We start from the raw sequence: 26,432 nt of genomic DNA on the forward strand, positions 1-26,432 counted from the left end.
CACTTGGTTGGGACTTCCTAAGATGCAGGAAGCACATAAGTAGGAGGGTCAGGACAGGCAGGGTAGGAGACCACAGAGGAGAAAGCAGTGACTTCTCCAGCAGGATTCAGGATTCCCAATGTGTGCTCTTAAATGCAGAGAGCATTAACAAAACACCAAACTTGGCTAAAAACAGGTAGAAGAGAAATTTTGCTTCTCCACACACTTGCTGCTCTTGAGATTGGCCAGCCTCTCCCTTCTTTTACCAAACATCCCCTTCTGTCAGCTTTCTGTTGAGTAAATAACAGGGCACCGTTGCCTGTGTAGGCACCAGCCAGCAGCAAAGCTGGCACCACGGCTGAGCTGCTGCTGCTTTCCATGACAGGCTGTGACTGTGTCCCCATGTGCCAAGTGCAGGCACGTTCACTCTGAATGCCTTGCCAGACTGGAGAGATTTTTAAAAAGGAGAGGAAGCAAACTGAAAAACACTGAAGGGGAAGGCACAGCAGGAGTTCCTTGGGATGAAGGACAGAAGGCTCCCGGTCATCACGGATGGCAAAGGTCCAAGAGTTAAAAAACTGATGGTTATGGCACTCAGAGTATGTCAACACCCAAGAAGGATTTGTAGCTGAGATTTTACATGGCTGCATGTCCAGTTGCTGCCCTCACGATGCTGTCTCCCCCACAGGCATTTATCCATGTGATTGACATCAACCAGCACCGTCCCCAGTTTCTTGAGAGTCACTACGAGGAGAGGATTCCTGAAGATACCCCTTCAGGGAGAGAAATCCTTCGAGTCAGTGCAACAGACAAGGACAAAGGAAAGGGGCTCATCTACACCATCCATGGCAGTGTGGACCCCAAAAGCACAAGACTTTTCCAGCTGGATCCAGGCAGTGGAGCCCTCACAACAGCAGAAGGCTTCAGTTCCCAGCCCATGCCTCAGCACACCCTCACAGTGATGGTGAGTCCTTTCCAAGCCCTGCTGAGTCCACCAGCTTGCCTGGGATATATGGGTCACTGGAGAAATTAAAAGTGGGTCTAGCCTTTGAGGGAGGATTTGTCTGGAACAATAGGGAAAAGGAAAAGTAGGGTGTTAACCTTTACTATATGGCTAAGTGTAGTTAACACCCTGCATTCCTCAACCACCTTCTTTGGAGGGCCACTGGGTTCCTATAAAAGAAAGCACAGTGTGTAATAGTTAATGTTAGGTTTCAAATTCACGGCTGAGCTTCGGTGCTGAAACTTCCAGGCTCATTCCCAGCCAAGGGGTTGGTAGCATTGCAAAACACCCAACTCTTACAGAGTGCTGATGAGTTACTTGGAGGATGGTGCAGACAAGACTGGCACGTCCCTGGGTGTGACTGTTCCTGCTCTCTCTCTGCCATTCAGGTGCGAGACCAGGAGGTCCCCATCAAGCGGAACTTTGTCCGAGTCATCATCCACGTGAACAGCTGCAACCTTCACCCTCCCCAGTTCAGCAGCATCCATTACGAAGCAGAAGTGCTGGACTCTGCAGTGGTGGGCACAGAGGTCATACAAGTCAGAGCCCTTGATCAGGATCAGGGAGCTAATGCTGAAATCCACTACTCCCTCCAGGCAGGTGAGAGCCATGCAACAAGACAGTTTAGGTTTTGATCATACCTGCATTATCATGCTCTAACTGGTGGCCACTTGACCAGCTTTGTCTAGCTGTTGCAAAGAACAGCAAATGACTGCACAATTCTAAAAATGTGATTTTCTTCCTACCCAGAAAGAATCCAGAGTGAGTAGGTAATTTCCATATTATGGAATATTAGCATCTTTTCTTAAGAAGACAGCTTAATGTTGAGTCACTGGTCTAAGAAAAATTGTGACTGGACGAGTTAGAACAACCTAAAATCTGCTCCTCTTTGTCCATGGGAACTATTCAGTTGTTAGGCAAAAGTAGTCCCAATTCCCACAGGAGTCATCATTATTCTACTATTTTTACCAAGAAACACATCCTCAAGAAATGGTGAGAACCCTCTCAGCATTGGCTGGTGGTGGTTTTGAGTCATTCATGCTCAGTGGGCAAATATTTTATCATTCTATAAAGGTTAAAACCTAAGTATTTATGTCTGTGCCACACAGCCTATTTAGCCTGTAAACTCTTCACAGGAGAAAAGCCATTCTTTGCTCCATCTTTCTCACTGCAATTTAGATCAAGGACTGAGGAATTTAATTGCTCCTGAAGTATTGGTAATTACAAGCATGACAGGGCTTGAAGGAACCAGTACTGTCTGTGCTACCATGTTCTGCACACGAGGCAAAAGCTTCAAGCATATGCTCTGCCACCACTAAATATGCTTAAATTAGAAGGGTGTTTATCTCCAATTTACATTTTGATTGATTCAAATGTTAGCTCACAGATCTCAATGGGTTCATTGTTCTTGTAATTAAAATTATTTAGAAATTAATTAATTTCTCCCAGTAGAAGAAACAGATGTTAATCATATCTGCAGTCAGGAGAATCTATGAAAAAGAGTTTCAGAAAACAAAGACCAATAAGGTGTCTGCATTCTTCACTCTGTAATTTCTTTTCTTGCAGGAAATGGGGAAGGCTTCTTTAATATCAACCCATATTCTGGAATTATTACAGTTGCCCAGAAGCTGGACCCATCCAGGCAGGAACGATTTACTCTTATTGTCAAGGCAGAAGATCAGGGGTTTCCTCAGCTTAAAGATTCTGCTACAGTGCACGTCCACATTAGACCCTCGGATCGAACCCCTCCAAAATTTCCAGAGGCTGAATACATCACAGAGATCAGTGAATCCACTGCTATTGGCTCTCCTCTGATCCAGGTTTCAGCCACAAGCTTGTCACCAGTCAGCTATGAAATAAGAGATGGAAATGGTGATGGAGTATTCTCCATGAACTATCAGTCAGGCCTTATTTCCACTCAGAAGAGCTTAGATTTTGAGCAGGTGTCTTTTTACCAGTTGAAAGTGCGTGGTACCAACATGGCTGGAGCGTTTATGGACGCAGTGGTGCTCATCTATGTCATAGATGAGAATGACAATGTGCCTGTCTTCGTTAAGCCTTCCTTCGTTGGCTGGATCATGGAGAATGCCCCATCACAAAGCATGGTTCTGGATGAAAGCAACGCTCCCCTCGTGACCTGTGCAACAGATGCTGATCAAGACTCCAATGCTTTGCTCGTCTATGAGATTTTGGAACCAGAGGCACTGAAATATTTCACAGTGGATCCCAGCACAGGGACACTGACCAGTCGTGCTGATATAGACTATGAGCTCACCCCAGTTTTCCACTTCAGTGTACATGTGCACGACAGTGGAAGTCCCAGCTTGTTCGCATCCAAGCCTGCCAAGGTCACAATCCATGTTAAAGATGTCAATGATTCACCTCCAGTCTTTCTCAGAGACACTTACGACATTTCCATCTTGCTACCTGCCCACCCAGGGATGGAGCTTTTGTCAGTGCAGGCAGAAGATGCAGATTCAGAGGTGACCTACAGCATTGCAGAAGGAAACCTTGATAATGCTTTCCACATCCATCCACTAACAGGTCTCATCTCCATTCTTAACACTACCGGCCTGAGGAGCTACCGAGAGCTCACAGTCAGAGCTGGTGATGGCTTATATAAGAGTACTGCCCTGGTTAAGCTAAATTTAACTCGAGCACAAGGTACCAGCTTGAAATTTGATCAAGATGTATATACAGCAACTGTGAAGGAGAATTCTACAGATGAGAAGACTCTAACCATTCTTGGGGTCAAGGGGTATCAGCTAAATGAACCCCTTTCCTATTCACTTTTGAATGAAAAGGAAAGGTTCAAAATGATCCAAGCCTCTGGAGTTCTTCAGACCAAGGGTGTGAAATTTGACCGTGAAATGCAAGACATGCATGAGGTAGCTGTGGAAGTGAAGGACAACAGGAAGCCACCAAGAGTGTCCCAAGCCACAGTCAGAGTTTATGTAGAGGATGTCAATGACAACCCCCCACGGTTTGAGAATCTGCCATACTATGCCTCGGTGCAGGATGGCACAGAGCCAGGGGATGTCCTTTTTCAGGTGTCAGCAACAGACAAAGACATAGGGGATAACGGAGCTGTTACCTACTCATTTGCAGAGGAATACAAATACTTTTGGATCGACCCTTACCTAGGAGACATCTCTCTTAAGAGGCCTCTTGATTATCAAGCTTTAAATAAATACAACCTCCGGGTCATTGCTAAGGACAAAGGAGAGCCTCCCCTGCTCGCTGAAGAGGAGGTTGTGATCAGTGTGAGGAACAGATCCAACCCTCTGTTCCAAAGTTTGTACTACCGAGTGAAGGTGCCAGAAAACGTCCCCCCATACACATCTATCCTCCACATCCAGGCCCGCAGCCCTGAAGGCTTGCGCCTCATCTACAACATTGTGGAAGAAGATTACCTGAAACTCTTCAACACCGACTTCAAAACTGGTGTTCTCACTGTCACAGGGCAGCTGGACTATGAGCTAGAGACAAAACACACATTCACTGTTAGAGCCACAGACACAGCACTGGGATCCTTCTCAGAAGCCAGAGTAGAGGTGGAGGTAGAGGACATTAATGACAACCCTCCCGTATTTTCTCAGATCATTTACACAGCATCGGTCTCGGAGAGTTTGCCACCACAGACCCCTGTTGTCCAGCTCTTTGCCTCTGATAAGGATTCAGGCAGAAACAAAATGGTTTCCTATCAGATCATGGATGATGGTTCAGACGCTGCCAAGTTCTTTAATATTGATGCCAGCACAGGGCAAATAACAACAGCTCAAGCACTTGATTACGAAACAAATCAGCAGTTCCGCGTGAAAGTCAGAGCTGCGGATCATGGGGTGCCTCCACTCAGTAGCGATGCCCTGGTAATCGTAGATGTGACAGACATCAATGACAATCCCCCTGAATTCAGCCAGCTTCAGTATGAAGCCAAGGTCAGTGAAATGGCTACGTGTGGGCACATTGTGATCAAAGTCCAGGCCCTGGACCCCGACAGTGGAGACACCACTCGGCTGGAATACGTGATCCTCTCGGGTAATGACAACAGGCATTTTGCCATCAACAGCACTTCTGGAATAATATCCATGTTCAACCGCTGCAAAAAGGACTTGGAGCCATCTTACAAACTCAGAGTTTCTGCTTCAGATGGAGTTTTCAAGAGCACTGTGCCTGTGTATATCAACACCACAAATGCCAACAAATACAGCCCCTCTTTTCAGCAGAACGTGTACGAGGCAGAGCTGGCAGAAAATGCTGAGATAGGAACCAAAGTGATTGAGCTGCTGGCTATTGACCCAGATGGTGGCCCATATGGCACCATAGACTACACCATCATAAATAAACTGGCCCATGAGAAGTTCTCCATAGACAATAAAGGCTGTATTTCCACACTGCAAAAACTGGACAGGGAGAATTCCACAGAGAGAGTCATTGCTATTAAAGTCATGGCCAAGGATGGGGGTGGGAAAGTGGCCTTCTGCACTGTCAAAATAATCCTTACAGATGAGAATGACAACCCACCTCTTTTCAAAGCCTCCGAATACACACTCTCCATCCAGTCCAATGTCAGCAAAGGCTCCCCTGTCATCCAAGTACTGGCTTACGATGCTGATGAAGGTGCAAATGCAGATGTCATTTACTCTGTTGACTCTGTGGAAGATGTGGCAGAAGACCTTGTGGAGATTAATGCTGCCACTGGGGTTGTTAAGGTCAAGGAGAGCCTTATCGGTTTAGAAAACAGAGCCTTTAACTTCAAGGTGAAAGCTGAAGATGGCAGACCCCCTCACTGGAACTCCCTTGTTCCAGTAAATCTGCAGATTGTCCCCAGGGAGGTGACATTGCCAAGGTTTTCTGAGCCCCTTTATACGTTCTCTGCATCCGAGGATCTTCCAGAGGGGTCAGAAATAGGGTCAGTGAAAGCTTTTGCAGAGGATCCCATTATATACAGCCTAGTGAAGGGAACCACTACAGAAAGTAACAAGGACGAGGTGTTCACACTGGATGAACAAACAGGGGCTTTGAAAATCAAAAAACCCATTGATCATGAGACCACCAAGTGGTACCAGGTTGATGTCATGGCTCACTGCTCACATCTGGAGACAGAGCTGGTCTCTCTGGTCTCTGTGAATATCCAAGTGCAGGACGTGAATGACAACAGACCTGTTTTTGAGGCAGATCCCTACAGAGCTTTTGTCATGGAGAACATGCCTTCAGGAACCACAGTCATTCAAGTGACAGCTAATGACCAGGACATGGGAAGTGATGGGCAGGTGACCTACAGTCTGGAAGCAGAATCTGGCAACCTCCGCGGGCTCTTCACCATTGACGGTGAGAGCGGGTGGATCACCACACTGAAAGAACTGGACTGCGAAGACCAGGAGATCTATCGCTTCTATGTGGTGGCCACTGACCATGGCAGGAAGGTCCAGCTCTCTTCCCAAACCCTGGTGGAGGTCACTGTCTCTGATGAAAACGACAATGCCCCGCAGTTCACCTCAGATTTTTACAAGGGGTCGATCATTGAGAACGCGGAGCCGGGGCAGGTCGTTGTCACCCTGAGCACCATCGACGCGGACATCTCCGAGCAGAACCGGCGGGTCACGTGCTACATCACCGGTGAGTTTTTCCTGGCTTTGAATCTCCAGTGGGCAAGAAGAGAGTATCATCTCAAAGTAAGGATTTGATACCTTGTCTTACAGATTATTAGTACAGAAATAATGTTATACTGACTGTCCTGTCAGAAGCGGGAGATGAAGGCTGAGCTCTGTCATGAGCTGGACTCAGGTGAATCTGGGGAATACAAAACCCTTTAGTAACTGCAGTGGGTGGAATGATCATTAAAATAATTATCTCACCACTGAATCGTCCTGTTTCTCTGGGAATAAATAAATAAATAAGATACATGTAAGTAATTGTACTGTAGAAATATTTATTTACACTTTCTTAACAGAGGAATAATTAAGACAGTGTAATTGTAATATCTCTTGGAAGGATAGGAGAGGCAGTACAGCAAGAAGGAAGATTTTTCTCACGCAGATACTGTGATCTGTATTTAAGTTCTTTGACCTTTCTTTTTCTCCTGCCTGCACTGCAGTCAGTTTACACATCTATAATATACCTGTAGCCTGTGTTTTTTTTAATAACTATATATAACTTTTTGGTATTACATGTGTTTCCTACAAAACCACTTGGAGGCTGGCTTAATAACAAGTTAGTCACTCTGCACTAGGGGATATTTAAGACTGTCACATCAATTTTAGTAAAGGCTTTGGCTAACAAAAGATACAAAAAATTGCTCTTGCATCCCTGAAACATCACATGTGCCAACTAAAATTAACCACTGCTGTAAAATAACAAAAAAGTTACTCTGGAATGTTTGTTGTGCATCTGCACAAGTAGAAGCTTGCTTTTATGGTATTTTTTGACCCTAAAGGGTCTTTCTAAGACCTGGAGCAGATACTTCAAATTAAAATGTTTGTTCAGACTCAAATGAGGATCCTTCAGGGTCAAAACATTAGGCCAGATCGTGCTGCAGCCTGTTATCTATTATTGTAACCATCCAAAACAGGGGAGGAATGCTGGTATTTTCATTTGGTTTATGGCATGCCTAGGTATTTGCAAGCCTTTGGGAGGAAAGATTTAATCCATTATATATTCACATTTCTGCCATCTTAAAGGTAGTAGTAACTTCCAAGTACTTTAAACCTGAGAGGATGTGCACTTATTTTAGGGATGTACACCTTGTGCTCTCTGCTCTGCATGTACAAACACAGCTCAAACTCTACAAATAAACGAGGAAATGCAGCAAAAGGGAGGATTAGGTGAATACAGAGCCCAGCTTCCCCTGTCCACATTGATTTCAAACACAGAGAAACTAAATCTGGGAATGGGCTGGTGTTTCCCAGCATCAGAAGAGCTGGTACATTGTGCCTCCACAACCTCATCAGCACAGCACCAATGAAAGCAGGAAGGGAGTGCATTTAATTTATCCCTCTGTGCGAGACCCTTCAGAGTCCAACACAAACAGTTACCACAGCCAGCTCTCTTCACTAACTCCCACTGCCTGATGTGCTTCCTCCTGGGTCAGCAGAGAACACCAGCTCCTTCTCAGGAGAGAGGAATTCTCCAGTGGCAGCATCCAGCCCATTTAGAATCCAACATATGTAACAACAGTAGGAGCAGCATGAATCTGGTGGACCAGAGAGCCTGCCTAGTCTGGATTTGCCTGTCTCTCATCATTTGGCTCTTACAGAAACAAAAAGTAGCCCCAGAAAACAAAGCTGTATGTTAAACACCTCTATAGGTGAAGAGGAAGTACAACTGTACATGGTACCATAACAGTAAGATTCAAACCATGTCTGGCAGGGTATTTACAGCTCTCGGATCCCTTTAGAAACATGCACCAAGAAAGACTGTCAGGCTTTGGGAAGGTGAAACAATGTGGTTTTGAGACAATGAATATGCACATCTGCAGAACATTACTGACTTTTCTGCAATCAGTTGTTCCCTCCTTCCACTGTAATGTGCAGACAGGGAGTAACTAAAACATGTGGGGTATTTCCCAGCTGTGCAGTGAGGCTGACCAAAAGCTCCTCACCTGCTGGGTGAAACACCAGTGCCCTCTCTGCACCACCAGTGTGAGTCAGAGTCATAGAATCATTTAGGCTGGAAAAGACCTCTAAGAGCATCCAGGTCCTTCAGGTCTCCTAAGGAACCACCCATATGGGTGGTGGACACACCCATATGCCCTTTCTATACATACACCCTATATATCACTGCTGATTTTCAGCACTTAGTAAATGCTTTTTTTACTTGCTTCCTGCCCCCTTCTAGAAGGAGATGTACTGGGACAGTTCACAGTTGATCAAATTGAGGGTGAATGGACAATTTCTTCCAAGAAGCCTCTGGACAGAGAAGATACTGAGAAATACCTCCTCAAGGTTATGGCCTCTGATGGGAAATTTCAGGCTAGCACCGAAGTGGAAATTTTTGTACTGGATATTAATGACAACAGCCCTGAGTGTGGCCAGGTAAGACATCTGTTCTGGGACATCAGGGGCATAAAGGGAGATCCTGGGAGGGAAAGAACACAATAGAAAAGAAGAAAGAACAGGCAGAGCATGTTAAAGGGTTAGGCTTGTCATAATTCTTCTCACAAGATCCTGTTGCTTTGATTATGCTTAACAATTTTAATTAAGCTGCATGTCAAGCAAGAATATTAAATCTAGCCTCCAAGCATGTTTGCCAGCAGCAAGTGAGAGCCTAAGCATTATGAAGAGCAATTTTTGGAGATAAACAATGCCAGGAAGCCTCCTGGGAAGTGGCATGTAAATTACAAAGTTTTATATCCTGCTAAGCTGGGAGATTCCCATCAGGAGGTTTGTTGCTGTAGAGAGCTGATCACTGCTCTGGACGTCACCTGTGGTGAGAACGAACAGAGGTGGTTACTTCCCAAAGGAGATTCAAAGGCTTGTGTGAAATGAGCTCACTGGTCCCAGTCCACACCCCAGCAGCCAAGAATGGGAAGCACATTGTGCTCCCCTGTAAACCACAGGGTTTATCCTTCTCTGTGAAGCTTCTGTGGGTCAGTTCTCCCCCCATAAGGGATGGAGGTACTTTGGAGATGGCTCAGATGCCAAAGATTTCTTCTGTCCTGGCCAGATACTCTACACTGGGAGAGTCTCTGAAGATGCTGGGCCAGGTCTTTTCATTTTGAAAATATCAGCAACTGACCCCGACGTCGGCAGCAACGCCCAGATAACCTACAGCCTGCACGGCCCCGGCGCGGAGGAGTTCCGGCTGGGCCCACACACAGGTGAGAGCAGGGCAATGCTTTTATCCTCTTCCTCACTCACCCATGCAAGCTCCCAGCATGGCTCAACACAAGGAGCTGTCCATTCCAGCTGTCCCAAGCTAGGAAGGAATGGCCACAGCATACAGGAGAGTGAGCTCCACATTATCCTGTTTGCTCTCTCATTTACAAATGTTGTTAAAATGAAGGGCAGACACTATTGCTAGCAGCCAGGTCTCAAGGTGGAAAGAACAGCAAATGTTTGGCTTGAGCCAAAGACGCAAGTTCTAAATCCCAAAATACCTCTTATCGGGTCTTGGGCAGTGTATTTACCCAAACAGACTTGATGATCATTCTAGAGATCACTTGGAGTTCATTACACTGCAGAAAGCTCAGTGCAGTGGGGTTTAGGAGTACAATTTATTTATGAAGAGTTTTATCCCATGATGGCATCCCTTGGATGAAGTTCAGCTGAACATGCAGGACTGCCCATGGGAAGCCTTGCCAGGGCCCTGGCTGGCAATGATCCGAGGATAGCCCTGAGCAATGTGGCGTGGACACATCACCACTATTAGCTCAATTATTGTCTCCCACGGTTCATCCAGGAAAACAGCTGAACCTCTCTGAGGTCTTGTAGGCTGCAGCTGTGATTGCTGGGGACACAAAACCACCTCCTGTTCTTTCCCACAGGGGAGCTGACCACATCTGCACCCCTGGACCGTGAGCAGAAGCCCACGTACCACCTTGTAGCCAAAGCCACTGATGGCGGGGGCCGTTCGTGCCAGGCTGATGTGACACTGATCATTGAGGACACCAATGACAACGCACCAAGGTTCTTCCCCAGTCACTGCGCCGTGGCTGTCTTTGATAACACCACGACAAAGACACCCATCGCTGTGGTTGCTGCCAGGGACCTTGATGAGGGTGAGTCAGAATGGGATTTATGCATTAGTAGAGTTCATCTTTCATTCTGAATTGAGGCCTTTGAAACCTAGGAAAATGCTACAGCAATGGGTTTAGATGATTGAATCTTGGCGAAGATGTGCCTGGATCTCATCACTGACATGTTCTTGAGTGCTGGGCTGGCATCAGCATTTTTGTGACCCTGTTGGGAGTGCAGTATCTGTAGAAACATGTAGACCTTCTTTCAGAATGTGCTCAGTAACTGTAGCTGTGATACACAGCACAAACTGTGACACAGGCATCCAAACTGGACAGAAACTTTTTCAAAGGTGGGGACTGAGAATTAATGTAATAAAGGAAAAAAGGAGTTTTAAATATGGGTTAGTGGGATAGTTAATATGGATTGAGACATCCTCCTGAAGACATTGAGATTCTCAGAAATATAGGTAAGGCTCCTAAGAAAGGAACTTTCAATAAACCTCTCCAGCAGAGTTTTAGAATTTAGAGAAGCAAGATCATATTTATCTTCTTTGAATGCAGATATGAAGAGAAATTAAATTTGAAAACAAGGTAATTAAAAATGGAGAACACTAGTAAATGCAGACAGCTGACACGGGTGGATAATGGTGAGGGTGGCTAGATGACTGAACCTGCAGATGGGCACACTTGATGTTGGGATGATGTTCATACAGCCTCCATTTTCCCTGGGAATGGAAGGTCATTCAGTTGATATAGTCCTAATGGATTATAAATAAATAAACCCAGCATCCTCCCTGCCCATGAATTATTGCAGCCTCTCCATTACCCTTCCAGGTCTCAACGCTGAGGTGGTCTATTCTCTGTCTGACTCTGCCAATGGACACTTCTCCATTGAGGAAACGACAGGGGTGATCCGCCTGGAAAAGCCTCTGAAGGATTCCCAGCACTCGGCGTTCGAGCTGACAGTCTGTGCCACCGACCGGGGCACCCCAGAGCCCCTCTCTTCCCTCGGCACTGTCACTGTCTCTGTTGTGGATCTCAGCGAATACCTGCCTGTTTTCCTGGCCCCTGAATATGTGGCCATGGTAAAAGAAGATGTGGCTGTGGGTACCGAGGTCCTCAACTTGTCAGCCCTGACGAGGGACAATGCTGAAAACACAGAGATCAAGTATGAAATTGTGAATGGCAATGACCACGGGAAATTTCAGCTCAACTCAAACACAGGTAAAATGATCTTGTGCCCAAGCAGGTCCAGGTTGATCCAACATCAAAGGCTGTCTTTGTGTGCATCTGCTCTGCTTCTTCTCCATTTGGCTCCCACTCACCTCTGTTTTTACCCAGCTCTGCTCTTTGTCTTTACCCAGCACAAGGGTAGGGAATACAGTCTTCTTTTCTACTTCAAATTTTGCCATCCAAGTCACTTAAGGAGTGATCCAAATCTTACTGAAATTAATGGAAGGATTCCTTCTATGTGTCTGAGACTGGAGACAGGTCCATATGGATGAGGGATATGTGGATAACAGGATGAGGAAATTTTCCCACTTCAAAATGCAGGATAAAGTGGTTTCATTTAAAAAGTCTTTCCATCAGGATCCCACAAGGAACCTGGAGTGCAGAGTAACAGGCAGCTTTATTGAAAAGCACTCAGTGAAAGTGGATAATAGCACCCTAACCATGGGCAGGTATTGAGCCATGGTTACCAGCCACGTAAAGCCCTATTCTGTTTGCACAGTGATGTGATATGAGCTGTTATCAGAAGGTCAGTGTTAACCCCCTGAAACGAGCCCTTGGCTGTGTCAGCAATGGCCTTCTGTCCTCAGCTGCAGCATCCTCATCAGTGACACCTCAGCCTCTCTGGTCACAAGGCTCTTGCTAATTCTTCCACATCAGGGTGGTCAAAGTTAGGTCAGCTGGCAGTTTGGCAGTTGCCTTGGCATATCTCTGCAGTATTCCAAGAAACCTCACCTGCCATTCATTCAAAATACTTCTGTCCTTTCCTCCCCATCCTCCAACGTAGGTGCCTTATACATCAATGGGAGCCTGGACTTCGAAGCGAGTCACGAGTACTACCTGTCCATCGAGGGCACGAGGAAGGGCTCAGCCTCTCTCAGCGATGTGACCATGGTGGTGATCAACATAACTGACATTAATGACCATGCACCGGAGTTCATCCAAGATCCCTACTTCACTGACATTCGGGAGGATGCTGCCATTGGAGAAATCATCCTCACGGTATGACTGAACCAGGCCAGCTGTCTTTACCTCTTCTTTATTTGTGCTATGCAATATTTACCCCTCTTGGGCCCTTTACTTTTCCTTGGACACAGCAACTTCAGTGGGCTTGTGACATTCAGCATCTAAGATTAAAGCATGACTTTAAAAAAGGATGATTGGCAGAGTTCCTGAGACTCCATAGATATGGAGAACACTTTGCCTTATAAGACATCTTTAAGTGAAAACTAAGGGTGCGCTCAGGCGCTTTAAGAACATCCCAAGAAAACAAAAATGCCTGAAAAAGGACAATGGCCTTGTGACCTGGGGAAGGCAGAGGCTCCTCCAGGCAGAATAGCAGAGCTCAAGGTGATGTGGAGTTCCTTGTCCAGCCTGTTACCATCACAGGGGTGGTAAGGTCAGGGACTAGGAGAAAGATTAGAAAATTATGTTGTCTTGAAAAAACTACTGAATGACACTTACTTGAACGACCTTCCTTTCCCCCTCCTTATCTGAGGCAAGCTCAAACCAATACCCTTAAATGACAAAGTGGTCCCATTTCTCCATGGCATGTCCTTTTTTGCCCAAGGGTCCTAGTGGGGTTTGTTTTTTTTCTCCAAACAGGTGTCAGCTGATGACTTGGATGGGTCAATGAACAATCAGATCACATATTCCATCGTGGAAGGGAACCCTCTGGGACACTTTGCCATTCAACCCAAAAATGGGCAGATCAGCATTGCCAAGCATCTGGACAGGGAGGAGGTGAGTTCAGGAAAATGAGAATGAGAAGGCTGAAACAGATGTATCCCAAAAGACTGAGGGAGAACATCTTACTCAGCTACCTCCTGTTTTCTGAATTACTTACTCATAATATTGTAGGCAGAAGACAAGGCATTAGTTTGTTTTCTAGACTCATAGATACTGCACTAGGAAGGCTGGGCTTTAGGAAAGGCAGTATAGAATCAGAGAATGGTTTGGATTGGAAGGCACCTTGAGGATCATTTAGTTCCAACCCCTTCCATGGGCAGAGACACCTTCCAGAGCTCTGAGTTTTGGTCTGCCCCACTGGTACTTCAGGCTGACTGGGTGAGAGTCAGCCCTAACCAATACTGAGAATGTTGGTTGTGGAAACCAACAATAGTTGGGTCCTGCTTCTCTGCATTAGAGCATTAGAGAAAACAGGTGTGGGGAGGAGAAAGGTCGCCTGGACCATCTCTCATTCATAAAACAGCAGCAGCTTGTCTCAGCCTGCCAGAGTTCAGAATCCTTTGGGTAACACTCTGAGGCACATGGTGGAATTGTTGGGATGTTCCGCACAGGGACAGGAGCTGATCCTGATTGGTCCCTTCCAGCTCAGCTTATTCTGTGAGTCTATCATTCTTAAACCACTATTGACAGCTGTTTGCCCAGCTTAGTTTTATCCATCTTTGCCAAGCTGTTTCTCTTCTCTGCAATTTTTGTGAGGCTGATTTAATTTAGCAGTGAGCTTTGACTGAGATTTATGGAAGGAGAGCCTTAGCCAAGGGCAAAGCTGTTGAGGCCGTGGTGCATGGCCTCGGGCATTTCAACAAACTGCAGCAGAATAAAACTTCAATGTGAAAAAGCCATTTCTGCCATTTCTCCAAGTAATCCTGCACTGCAAATCCTCCAGATCCCCAGTTACTCACTGACAGTTCGAGCCATGGACAATGGCCACCCTGCTCAGTTCAGTGATGTCCCTGTGCACGTCCACGTGTCTGATGTCAATGACAACCCTCCTCGCTTCTTCCAGCTCAACTACAGCGTGGTGGTGCAGGTAAGCCAGGAGATAGTTTGTTCTCCCAATCCCTCTCATTGCACTGATGAACTCATTCCTAGGCTGCTGTTGGAGCAAACTGGGGGGACAGTGATGAATCACGTTGCTGCTTTGTGCTCTGTGTGTTCTTGGGCAGGGGTGGGATTTGTTTTCCTGTTCCTGATCCAGCAGCTCCTGGGCCACTGTAGGTTCTCCTGGGCCATTTCTCTTTGCTTACCTTCCTCCAATAGCATCTTCTCCAATTTCAGGAGAATGCTCCTGTGGGGACAAGTGTCCTGGAGCTGATTATGAGTGACAGAGACTCTCCAGAAAATGGACCACCATACTCATTCCAGATCACCCAGGGCAATGATGGGAAAGCCTTTGAAGTCAACCAAAATGGTCTGCTGGTGACATCATCTGTCCTGAACAGAAGAGTGAAAGAACAGTACCTATTGCAAGTCCAGGTAGAGACTGTTTTACTGTCATGGTGTCTGAATTCTCCAGCCAGCTTAAGTAGCAATAAAAAGTGATTAGCATGGCCCAGCTGAATGAAAACATTTCTGCCTTTGAAGAAATCCAATCCAGGCACAAATTGTGCAGCTTGGAGCCAGCTCCAGAGCTCATTTCTCCACACAGTCTGCCCACAAGAAGCAGGGGGCCAGCTTCTGTGTTGATAAAATCAGATAATATGATCATGAAAAATACTCTGTCAGCACTTCCCTTAGACAGATGCTTTCCCCATAATCATTCTAGTGAATTCCAGTTTAAAGTGAGACCTGGATCTGGTCCTACAAGCTTTCTCTAATTATCCTTGTCATTTAAGAAGTGGTTTCAGTTCCTCTTCAAAAAGGATTTCTATTGTTGCAGAATGAATTCATTATTTTTCAATGCTATCAGTAGGGATAGTCCATTACAAACAAAAGGATAATAACATGTAAAGTACATACTTCTTCAGTAATGGCAGTTGTTGTAAAAGTTAGGTACTATTATATTACAAACCTCATCCTCTAACTGCTTAGCATTAGGGAGAAATTTATCCCATAATCTGATTATTCGCATTTTTCTGTTTGAGGTTCCTTGACTCAGTGCTAGACAGACATTGTCAGAGGTGGGACAGGCTTAAACAGCCTGGAAGGTGAGGGAATGTGTTGATGTGCGTAACCTCTTTACATCTCCATACACTCAGTTACGCGTGGAACCTAAAAGATTGGCAACATCACAAAAAATTATTAACCCTCAGGAGTTCAGAGCCACTCAGAGGCTCAGGGGAAATGAGTGTGACCCCACTGTGAGCAGAAGGCCTCAGTCAGTCTCCATGCTGGAAGGGATGCTGCCCTTTCCCTGGGCCCTTCTCCAGGCAGAGCTCCAACACTGCTGCCAATTTTTCCCGTTCCTTCTTTGTTCCCAGCCTCCTGCCTGAGGGCTTCCACTCATTGTTCCGTGAAAGGCACTCTCCTTCACAGGACCTCACCAGTCAGGTGAGGTGACAGTAAGTCAGCGTGTGGCTATAACAGATTCTTCTGTGTTCCTTGCCAGGCCTCTGACAGCGGCATCCCTCCTCTCTCCTCATCTGCTTTTATAAATATCCAAGTGACTGAGCAGAGCCAATACCCGCCCTCGGCCCTTCCCCTGGAAATATTCATCACCACCAACGAGGATGCCTTCCGAGGCGGCGTTCTGGGCAAGATCCACGCCACGGACCGGGACCCCCATGACACGCTGGTGTACACTTTGGTGGCACAAGCGCCCAAGGAGGGGCTCTTCTCTGTTGGGGCTGCAGATGGGAAGATCATTGCTGGGGACAAGCTCCCCCATGGCCACTACCTTCTGAACGTGACGGTCAGTGACGGAACGTTCGCAGCCACCACGAGCGTCAGCGTCCACGTGTGGTGCTTCACGCAGGAGGCCTTGGACAAGGCAGTGGTGCTGCACTTCCGACACCTCTCCCCCGAGGAGTTTGTGGGGGACCACTGGCGCAACCTGCAGAGATTTCTGGGGAACATCCTTGTCACCCGGCGCCAGAACATCCACATGGCCAGCCTGCAGCCTGCAGCCGCCTCTGATGGCGTGGATCTGCTCCTGGCTGTTGGAGAGCCACACGGCTCCTTGTACGAGCCGCGGGTGCTGGCCAGCAAGCTCACCGGGTCGGCTGGGGAGATGGACCAGCTGGTCGGGCTCCGGATGAAGAAAGCGATCCATGTGCCCTGTCACGGGTCAGACTGTGCCCACCGTGTCTGCAGGGAGACCATCCAGCTGGATCCAGGCATGATGTCTACATACAGCACTGCCCGGCTCAGCGTCCTCACCCCACGGCACAGCTTGGAGCAGATCTGCTCCTGCAATGGTGAGCGATCCTTCCTGGCAGTGTCTGACACCGTGAACCTGGGAATGTTGTACTTTCCTTCAGAACATTATACAGCACCCGGATTTTCCATGGAATTAGGTTGCCCAGTGACCAACAGCTCTGCCCACAATTTCAAAGACCCTTAGAGTCTGAAATACAGTCTTTTATATAGTCTATTTTTTTTAATTAATCTCCCGTAGCATTTAATAACAGCAGCATCTGTCTCTCTCATTGTGAAAAGTCACTCATACTTAGCAGGAAATGAAGGTCAGTGATCAGAATTTTTTATCTGTGATCTCACATGTTGATCCTGAACCTGGCAAAGCACAGAGTAACTGACAGATTTGAGGAAAGCCAAATAAAGTATATTTGTTATACTGGCTCTAGGATACTTCAAGAAATAATTGGAGGGAGCAGGGATCAGTAACACTAGGGCAGGAATATAAGGGGATACCACAGAATATAAAAACTTAGTAAGGATGGAGAAATTCAAGGATTTTGTAGACTACACTGAAGGCACCTTGAAGGACAGAAATAGCCAGGCTGATATTTCAGGGTTGCTTCACAGCTGAGTAGAAAAAGTACTGGGAGCTCCCAGTGGGACTGTGGGAGATGCAGTGCAGTGATCCATGGGTTGCTGTGCATGGGACTGCTCCTAGACAGTCATGGCATCAGGCTAGGGAAAGAGGCAAGGCTTGATACAGTCCATAGCTTCAAGGTGCTACAAAAATGAGACATTTCTTTGATTCTCCTTTCAGGAACAGCTGTGAGGTTTGGGGGCCACAGCTACATTTGGTACCAGCACTCCCAGGTTGGCTCCTGGCACGTGCACTTTCGCCTCAAGACCCACCAGCATCACGCAGTTGTGTTCTCCGCCAACGGGACTGACCACGCCACTCTGGAGGTGTGTATGGCAGTGCAGGGGGATTTCTCTCCTCAGCTGCAAAAACTGTACTCTCTCGGGGAAGGGAATCACAGAAAGAACATGCAAAAATATGTACCCTTAGTAATTAGTGTAGCTGAAATATAAAGACATGGGAAGACCAAATGAGAGCCAAGCACAGTTTTGCAACTGCTGCAGCCACAACTGGGAATCGTCCTCTAGACATGTAAATGCATGTGTTGGTCTCTGGTGTGACTTCTGGTGAAGTCATCAGACACCCATAGCAGGTCTACATCACTTTATTTCCTCCAGCTTGTTTCTTCTTCCTCTCTTGCATCTCACCTCTCAGGACAAAGAATTTATCAGGTGTAGTTGTCCACAGACCAGTCTGCTTCTACTTTAGCAAAGGGAAGACTTTCTCCCATACCTCAAATTAAAGGTCCTTTACAATAATGGACAGAAAAGACAGAACAGGAATCCTAAATTATATTTTTCACACACACATCCCTCTTTTCAACCACTTTCTTCAGATGGTTTCACTATTTTAGACACCCGCAGAGACAGGAACATTTCATTCTGATCACTCTCCTCCCTTTGACTGAACACTGAGCTTACTGTTCAAAAATCATCTCCCTCTTCCACATTGGCAGCAGAAGGAAAGCAGCAGATGACTGAAGAATAGCAGTTTTGTATATTCTTCATCAGCTGAATTCAGACTAATTGGAGACTAAGATCACAGGACATGTTTACCAGCTTACAGAGATTTGTCCTTGAGACTGATCCCATTGAGACCTAGACACGATAACCTACCTGGAAGTGTTCATCCTGTCCTTGGATTCCCCCATCCCTTCTCATGGTTTCACAGTCCCATCTTCCTGTTGTGAAACACTTTCCACTGTTACAGAAGACCCACACAGACAGAGCTGTGCAGCAGCCAACCTCCATACACTTGCCTTTTGCATATATTTCAAGCTTCTGCTGCCACAGCCATCACTCCTGAAGAGGAGGAGCAGAGAAATATCATCCATATGTCCCATACCCCTCTCTGAGAGTGACTTGAAGCTGAATTGCTAAAGACCAGTGAGAAAAACTTCTCAAGAAGGGTCTCAAGCTTTCTACCTCACCTCTGGGAAGGAGAGTCATCAAAGAGTTCATCAGAAGGAATCCAGCACTTCAGGAGGTGCTCAGGAGGTACAAGATGGCAAGAAACTCCACTGAGCCAGATCAGCACAGAGTCAAGGGAGAAAAGGCTCATTATTGGTGGAGTTCAGTGAGCCCATAATCTCCTGTGCCCAAGCTTGTCTCCACAAGCTTTTCATAGGAAACATTCATAAAGCCTCCTCTATAAACGTGTCTGTGAATAACTTTTTTCCTGACTTGCTTTATTAGCAGTATCTTAGGGATAAAAAGGTTTCTAAACCACCTAGCCTGATAAAAATGAAGGAATCCCTCAAAGTTTCAAACCTTGTAGACTGAAGTACTCCAGATATGAGCCAAAGCTTTGAAAGGTCCATAAGTGATGGTTTGTAGATTTGACAAAGAGGATGAGCCCTCCCAAGAGCATGCATATCATCACTTTTCCAGTCTCTGAGCTCTCCTGATGTTCAGAAATAGGTTGCAGCAAGAGGATGGCAGACCAGGCAAACTGGGAAAGGCTTGGCAGTGTATCAGTTCTTGCTCCAGGGAATCGAGTTCTCAGCTGTCTCCCAGCCCCAGAATTGATAAGCCAAATCTACAGACCCATCTGAAGTGAAATCATGTTCCTGCAGATGAAGTGACAAAGTTCTCTGGTGTGCTTGCCAATTGTGAAAAGGGATTTACACACGTGTTGCCCTGAGGCCCTTCCATGGCATGTGCCAGCTGCTTCTTCTTCTTCCTTCTTTCAGCAGTTGCTCACTCTTCTCATTGGTATTTATTTATACCGTGGGCTTCTGTAAGAGTTAACTGTTGTCTTGCTCTGCTGCAGAGTAGCAGCTTCATATTGTATGTGGGTTTCTCTAGAGTCAGTGTAGCCCATAATCATTCCTGTTCTTCTAACCCTTCCAAGAATCAACCCTCCTCGCTGTCCCCCATGGACATCTCTCCTGCCTGGGATGAATTGCTTGATGTTACACAGCAGGCTTTGCAGGTTTCCCACCAACACTTCATTTCATCTCTTTTCTCCTTTTCCATTGGCTTTTGGCTTCTGAGAGAGAGAGGTTTTATCAACAAAGCACTGGGGACGTAAAGGTGAAAAATGGGTTTATCCCTGACTTCACTCTGAAACAACACAGCTAACTTCTCTTTTCTCTGTCCTGTATGACTTTTAAAGATGAATCTTGGGCCAGAAATAGGAATTTCTGATGTCCCAGTTTAATGCAGAAGATGTTGGTGTGGTTCACTTTCAGCAGCTAACACCTTGTCTCTCTCCAGTCTGGTGGAGATCAAGGATTGGATTGCAGAACATATCAGTAACTCTGGCATGGTTTTCCAGCATGGCTATGAGAGTAATTCCTTTCTCTGCCTCCCAAGTCCTCCTTTTTCCTCCAGAGAAAGCTGCCAGTGCTTCTCCTCAATAAGATTGTTTCACCACCCTCACTTCTGCCAAAGGGGCAGCTGCTCCAGCACCTTCCCCACCACTAATGAGACAGTGAGAACAGAACAAAAGCCACGTGGCCCAGAACAAGAGTCCATCTGTGGTGGTGCACTTATGGATAGTCTGAATTCCAGCAGGCTCAGGAAGGTGGCAGAAAGGGCAAACAGCTGCAGCAGTAGCTGTATGATCCCATGGCTCTGCTCTCTGTTATGTGGAAAGATGAGCTTCCCTTCTTGCACACTGGTCAAAGGCTGCCAGGAAGGACCATGGGTGAAATAGTGCCAGAGAGATGAAGGTGTTTTGCAAAATAAAGAGGTTGCAGTCACTTAATTGATCCAGGCAGAGGTTAAAAAAAGGTGAAAGGGGTTGCATTTGGTACTTCTTGGAATGAGAAAGATGGGAGTCATCTCAGTGTGAATGCCAGGAGAGAGGGGAACAAGCAGCGGGAGAAATGTTGAGACCCTTCATAAACAGCAGCCGCCCGTGTCACAGCTACCTGTACCTTCTGTGTTTCACAGGTGGTTAATGGAGTGCCTCAGCTTGGCTACAGCTGCCGGGGGAGCTCCCCTGGGAACCTCTCCTCCTCACGGTTTGTGAGCGATGGCGAGTGGCACTCGGTGTTCCTGGAGGTGAAGAACACTTCTGTCCGCCTGCTCATCGATGGCCTGGGAAATGTCTCTCTCCAGCTGCCAGGGACCTGTAGGATCTCCCAGGGCAGACGAGACCTGATTTTTGGGGGCCTCCGGCAGTCGCTGCAGTCCCAGCGAGTCACACGGGGGTTCAGGGGCTGTCTGGACGTGGTTGCAATCAACGGCAGAGAAGTGGTTCTCCTTCCTGGGAAAGGGCAATCGAAGGAAGTCTTGGAGGAGGTGGGGATAAGGCAGTGTTGCTCCCCCACCGGTGCCTGCAGCAGCAACCCTTGCCTCAACAATGGGATGTGCTCTGAAACCCAGGGAGGAGGTACGTGAACATCCCACCTGGGGCTGTGGAGAGCTGTAAGCAGTTGGTGGGGAACGATGCACAATTTTATTGATCCCTGTGAAGGGGCTATTCCAGAGGGGAAGCAGAGGTCCTCCATCCCAGGGGACCTCAAGTGACTCGGTGCAGCAGCAGCTGCAGGGTGTGAGATCATCATCCTGGCTCTCAGTGGACCATGGGCCCAGAGGGCAGGAAGGTGTTTCCAAGGAGTGTGCATGACATAGGAGAGCAGAGTGTTGCCAAAAACTCCAATGCATATAGAAATTCCACCCACCCCTCTGCATCCTTTTAGCTTAAGGAGCTGTTAACAAGGCTGGAATCAGGCAAGATGGGATCATGCAGTGATGGTATCTGGGCAGAAACAAGCCAAGATCTTGGTCTCTTCCCGCTGCAGTGAGTGACTCCCCAGGGCTATGCAAAGGGATGTGGGAAAGCCCTAAGCTCAAATCAAGAATCCCAGGCTAATGTGGGGTGCACACACCCAAAAGAGGTTTGATACAGGCTCTGCCCTAGGCAGTGTCCCAGCTGCCCCGTTCCAGCCATCAGAGGGTCTCCTTGCAGTGAGCTGTACCCCAGGGACAGGGCTGTGAGGAGAGGAGCTGCTCCCAGTGATGTCCAGCCGTGTGTCACTGCCCTACAAGTCGTTGTAGCTGCCAGCACAGCAGGGCTGCACCCCGTAACACCCTGTCTATGAGATGGGTACTGCCTGTGCCCCAGCCCCTCCAAGGGGCACTGGATGCTTCCCACGCTGCTGTGTGGGGCAGAAGCTGCTCCTGCAGCTCTGCTCTTTGGGACCCTTGCCAAAGCACACCCTGCCCGGCGAGCAAGTGAGGACAGAGGAGGCACCACCTTCTCCTGCCCTGCCTGCTGCCTCTGGGAACAAGATTCCCAGCCCTGTCGACTCAGCAGCTGCCTGGTTCAGGTGAACTTGTTTGACACCAGGTGTAAATGTACAGAACAGTTAGTCTGGCTGGCATTCACACCCCAGCCTTCAGACCCTCTGCACAGAAAACCCCTCTGGCTGGAAGGGGCTCAAAGCCCACAGTGGGAAAACACTTCTCTGCTCTAAGTCAAGACATCCCCTGCTTTCATTGCAGAGAGAATACAGTGAGAGGGAGGTGAAAAATCCCTCCCTCACTAATAACCTAATGATCATTCAGTGCCCTTCCCATGGTTTCCTCCCAGGATGAACAATTTTTCCTGCAGATGGCCCAGCTGACCAGGAAAGAGCCTGTGGGACATGGGCAGGGAAGGGATTGCCCAAGGGATGTTTCTTTGTGAGGTTATCCTGGTTGCTTGGCTTCCCTGAGTGCCATGGGCTCAGTCCTGGGGACCCCGGGCAGGCAGCACCAGCTCATGCAAAGCTGTGCCCAGGGATCTCGGGCGTGGGATTACAGCACAAGCAGGGACTCGCCTGTGGGAGCGAGCCCGGGGAGCCACGTGGCCATGTGAGAACACATCTGTGGGGAGAGGGCCCAGGCCAGCCCAGCACCACCCCAACCACAGCGCTCAGGACCACAAACACAAGAGAGCCCCACATCCAGGACATGTGTTTGGGCACACACAACCCTGTGGGCAGTGTCCAGCACCTGCTGCACCAGTGTCAGCACGTCCTTCTGCTACAGCCACTGACACACATGTGGAAACAGGCCCAGGTTGTTTGCCCCATGCTCTAAAGCAAGGTTGTTCAGCTTGTGGATGAGTAGCAGACTTTTCAAGTGTGCTGCAAGGTGGAAACTCTGAATTTCCCACCCAGCAGCACCAGCCAGGTGATGAGCAGGAGCTCAGCACAGGCAGGGACATTCCCATGCTCAGGACTACGCTAAACAGCAGCCAAAAGCACAAACAGCAGGAGCCCCCTCCAAGTCCCTGGCTGTGCTGGGTTTCTCTCTGACTGTGAGCAGACATCTCCTGTAAGCAGGAGAAACTCGGCATGTTGAGACAGGCACTTCATACCACAAGAACTCTCAGGACCAAAGACTCCTGAGAACAACAAATTACAGGGGATTGCACTTTACAGAGTCAGAAACTGTGAATCAGCCAGCCAAGTTCCCCTTCCTTTATCCCAGATTTGTCCCTCAGCTTCTCCATGCAATAAAGCTGTGCTCTGACTGCATCTCTGATCTGTGTCAGGGGAGGACAGGCTTGACTTGTTGCTCAGACAGCTCCCTAGTGCCACTGTGTTGCCCCAGAGTGGCCACCCAGGCTCCAGCAAGCACAGCAGGTCCTGTTACTGAACCCATCAGGCCTCCAGGGATGGCCTGGGTGTCCCACAGCACCTGCTGCAGCAGCAAGCACCTGCGCTTGGGTAGCTGTGCGAGCCCCCTGCAGGGGCCATCAGCACCAGACACTGCTCCTCCCTGTTCTTGCTCGTTTTTCCACATGGATGTGTTCACTCTCACCCCCTCCAGGTTACACCTGCATCTGCCCCGGGCTGTTCTCTGGTGAGCACTGTGAGCTTGGGGACAGTCCCTGCGAGTCCAAGCCCTGCCTGCACGGGGGAACCTGCACCCTCTCAGCCACCGGCTACTCCTGCCACTGCCCTGACTGGTACCTGGGCGAAAGGTAAGGCCTGGGGGGACAGGTGACATCCCATGATGAGCCACAAACATCAGCATTGCACGTTTCTGGAGCTCACCAGATCCACACACTCTGCGATTATTGCAGACTGCAGCCATCTGAGCATTGCAGCCGGGAGGTGTTGGAGGGCAGAGCTGAGCAGAACAGGACACAGCTATAAACACAATGTACACAAACTGTGTAAACACACAAATGTCACCGTCCCTCTGTGCCTGTCTCCTCTGAGCAGGAGGGAAAACAGAACCATCTCCTCTGTTTACAGGTACTTTGGTGCCTGCAGGTGCCGTGGGGCAGTGCTTGCTGGGGGCAAGAGTCTTCACACACACTGCTGCTCCCTGGGACAGGGGCTGAGTCCAGCAGTAATGGGAACACCTTGGCTGAGGTGGGGGGAGCTCAGCTGTGATGAGGGCCCTAGCAGCAGGGGACAGGCAGGCACTGCACTGGGTGGCAGGAGGATGCCCTGAGGCTGGGGGAACTTGCCTGGCAGAGTTGTGAGGTGCCCCCTGTCTCAGTAGCCTGAACACCCATCCTGCAGGGTACTAAAGGGACCAGCTCTACAGGGTTCATGCAGAAGAAATCTCTGTCCCAGCTCACAGCTGTGATTCATCCAACTCAAATCCCAGCTCAAGACAGTGGGCATTACCACCCCAGCCCAGCAGCACCTCCAGGACCCCCACCTTGCCTCCAGCCCAGCCTGGTCAGAGATTCCCAGCACAGACTCAAACAGCATCACACCAGTTCATCCTTCTGCCTTAGCCATGTAGCCAGGATGGCCACTGGTCCTGTGGATCAGGGCAAAGGCAGAAATGATCTGCTCAGCTCTTGGAATAAAAGCCTGTAGCTGAGCATTAGGTGGCAGTGTAATACCTGACATCAGCTGGAGCCTGTGGGTGCCTGTTGCACACATCTGCTCACACATCCTAAATCACTGACTACAAGTGCAAATCTCACAGAGTGTTCAGTAATGAGAACAAAAAAAAGGGAAGGGAAGTCACCAAAGCACTGTATATTCCTCCCAGCATGGGGAGATGATTGCTGTTAGAAGGAAAGGTCCCCTGTAGGCAAACATTTAGATTGTGTGTGGGGTGGAGCAGGATATAGAATCAGAAATTCCATCTCAGTTCCGCAGATGCTCCCTGAAGTGTCAAAAATCCTCTCTAGCAGGGGTGTCCATTCACCACCTCACAGGGTTGTCTTTTCCCAAATGCAACCTGCAGACATCCACAGACCATCCAGAGGCTCCACAGAGCTTGGAGGACATGGGAGATTTCATAAAATGTTAACACACCTCACACTGACCCTGGGCTCCCTAATTTAACAGGATGGGAACATCTAGTGTTAGCCCTAGAATTCCAAACAGTCCTCTGAGTCAGAAAGCCCCCCATTTTAATTTGGGCATATAACTGAAAAATAGGAGGTCTCTTGGAAAGCATCATTTTATACTCAAGGATCCTCTGCCAGGATAAGGAGGGAGCAAGAATCCAGTGAGGGAGGGAGAGCAGAGCAGGATAGAGCATCCTTGGGTGGTGTAAGCCAGAGCCTGGACAGGATGAGGCAGTTGTGGTGCATCCCAGGCTGACAGGGGTTGTCTCCATCCCTTTCCCCCACAGGTGTGAGAAGCTGGCAGAGGAGTGCCAAGAGAACCCGTGCCGCAACGCCGGGCGCTGCGTGAGCAGCCAGGGCTCCGTGCACTGCATCTGCCCGTCGGATTACCAGGGGGACTACTGCACCCAGCCCATCATCACGCCCGCCATCGTGCCCACGCAGTGGGCGCTGGGCCCCGAGGAGATCGCGGAGATCGCGGCCGGCGTGCTGGGGGCGGCCATCCTGGCCGCGGCCTTCGTGCTCGTCCGCAAGCGCTGCCGCCAGCGCGCCAAGGTGCACAAGCCGGTGGCCCGCGAGGACCCCGACCTGCTCTCCAAGAGCGAGTTCTCCAAGAGCGTGGGCGTGGGCACCCAGCCCGTGCCCCCCATCGAGCTCAACATCCTCAGCGACGCGGCGCACAACAACCTGGACCGGGCCACGCCGGAGCAGCGCAAAGCCACCGGCACCCCTGAATTCGTCACCTTCAACTCGGCCAACGCCCCGAAGCACCGGGGCACCATCGTGTGCAGCGTGGCCCCAAACCTGCCCCCCGTTGCACCCCCGTCCAACTCTGACAACGAGTCCTTCATCAAGTGCACCTGGGCCAGGGAGGAGATGGGTCAGTAGCCACAGATTTTTCTTGCTCTTACACATCCCTGTTTCCCTTGGGAAGTGGATCTGAGGTTTGCAAACATGAGGGACAAATGGTGTTGGTTAAAGAAACACAAAGCAGGGGCAAATACTGCCCCAGAACTGCTACAGGGCTGTCATTGGCTCTTTTCCTCCTGATTCACCAGTATGTCCCAGTTTTCTGCTTTAACCTGCTTGGTCTTGTACACAAC

General features: G+C 48.5%; 1 protein-coding gene across 1 annotated transcript in view; it reads left to right on the forward strand.

The window, feature by feature from the left end:
* The window catches only part of FAT2 (FAT atypical cadherin 2), a 54,953-nt gene that overhangs the window by 26,372 nt on the left and 2,149 nt on the right, over positions 1–26,432 (forward strand). Inside the window, exons 8-23 of the mRNA XM_086851419.1 lie at positions 668–943; positions 1,372–1,582; positions 2,549–6,601; positions 8,819–9,015; positions 9,647–9,800; positions 10,467–10,700; positions 11,493–11,882; positions 12,676–12,890; positions 13,494–13,631; positions 14,521–14,664; positions 14,913–15,110; positions 16,183–16,990; positions 17,749–17,894; positions 20,967–21,408; positions 23,838–23,991; positions 25,617–26,209. Coding sequence (XP_086707545.1) covers positions 668–943; positions 1,372–1,582; positions 2,549–6,601; positions 8,819–9,015; positions 9,647–9,800; positions 10,467–10,700; positions 11,493–11,882; positions 12,676–12,890; positions 13,494–13,631; positions 14,521–14,664; positions 14,913–15,110; positions 16,183–16,990; positions 17,749–17,894; positions 20,967–21,408; positions 23,838–23,991; positions 25,617–26,209 — 8,353 coding nt within the window. The remainder of the gene's footprint in view (positions 1–667; positions 944–1,371; positions 1,583–2,548; positions 6,602–8,818; positions 9,016–9,646; positions 9,801–10,466; positions 10,701–11,492; positions 11,883–12,675; positions 12,891–13,493; positions 13,632–14,520; positions 14,665–14,912; positions 15,111–16,182; positions 16,991–17,748; positions 17,895–20,966; positions 21,409–23,837; positions 23,992–25,616; positions 26,210–26,432) is intronic.

This window comes from Cyanistes caeruleus, chromosome 15 (genome assembly GCF_971803275.1).
Source record: "Cyanistes caeruleus chromosome 15, bCyaCae1.hap1.1, whole genome shotgun sequence".
Taxonomy (NCBI): domain Eukaryota; kingdom Metazoa; phylum Chordata; class Aves; order Passeriformes; family Paridae; genus Cyanistes; species Cyanistes caeruleus.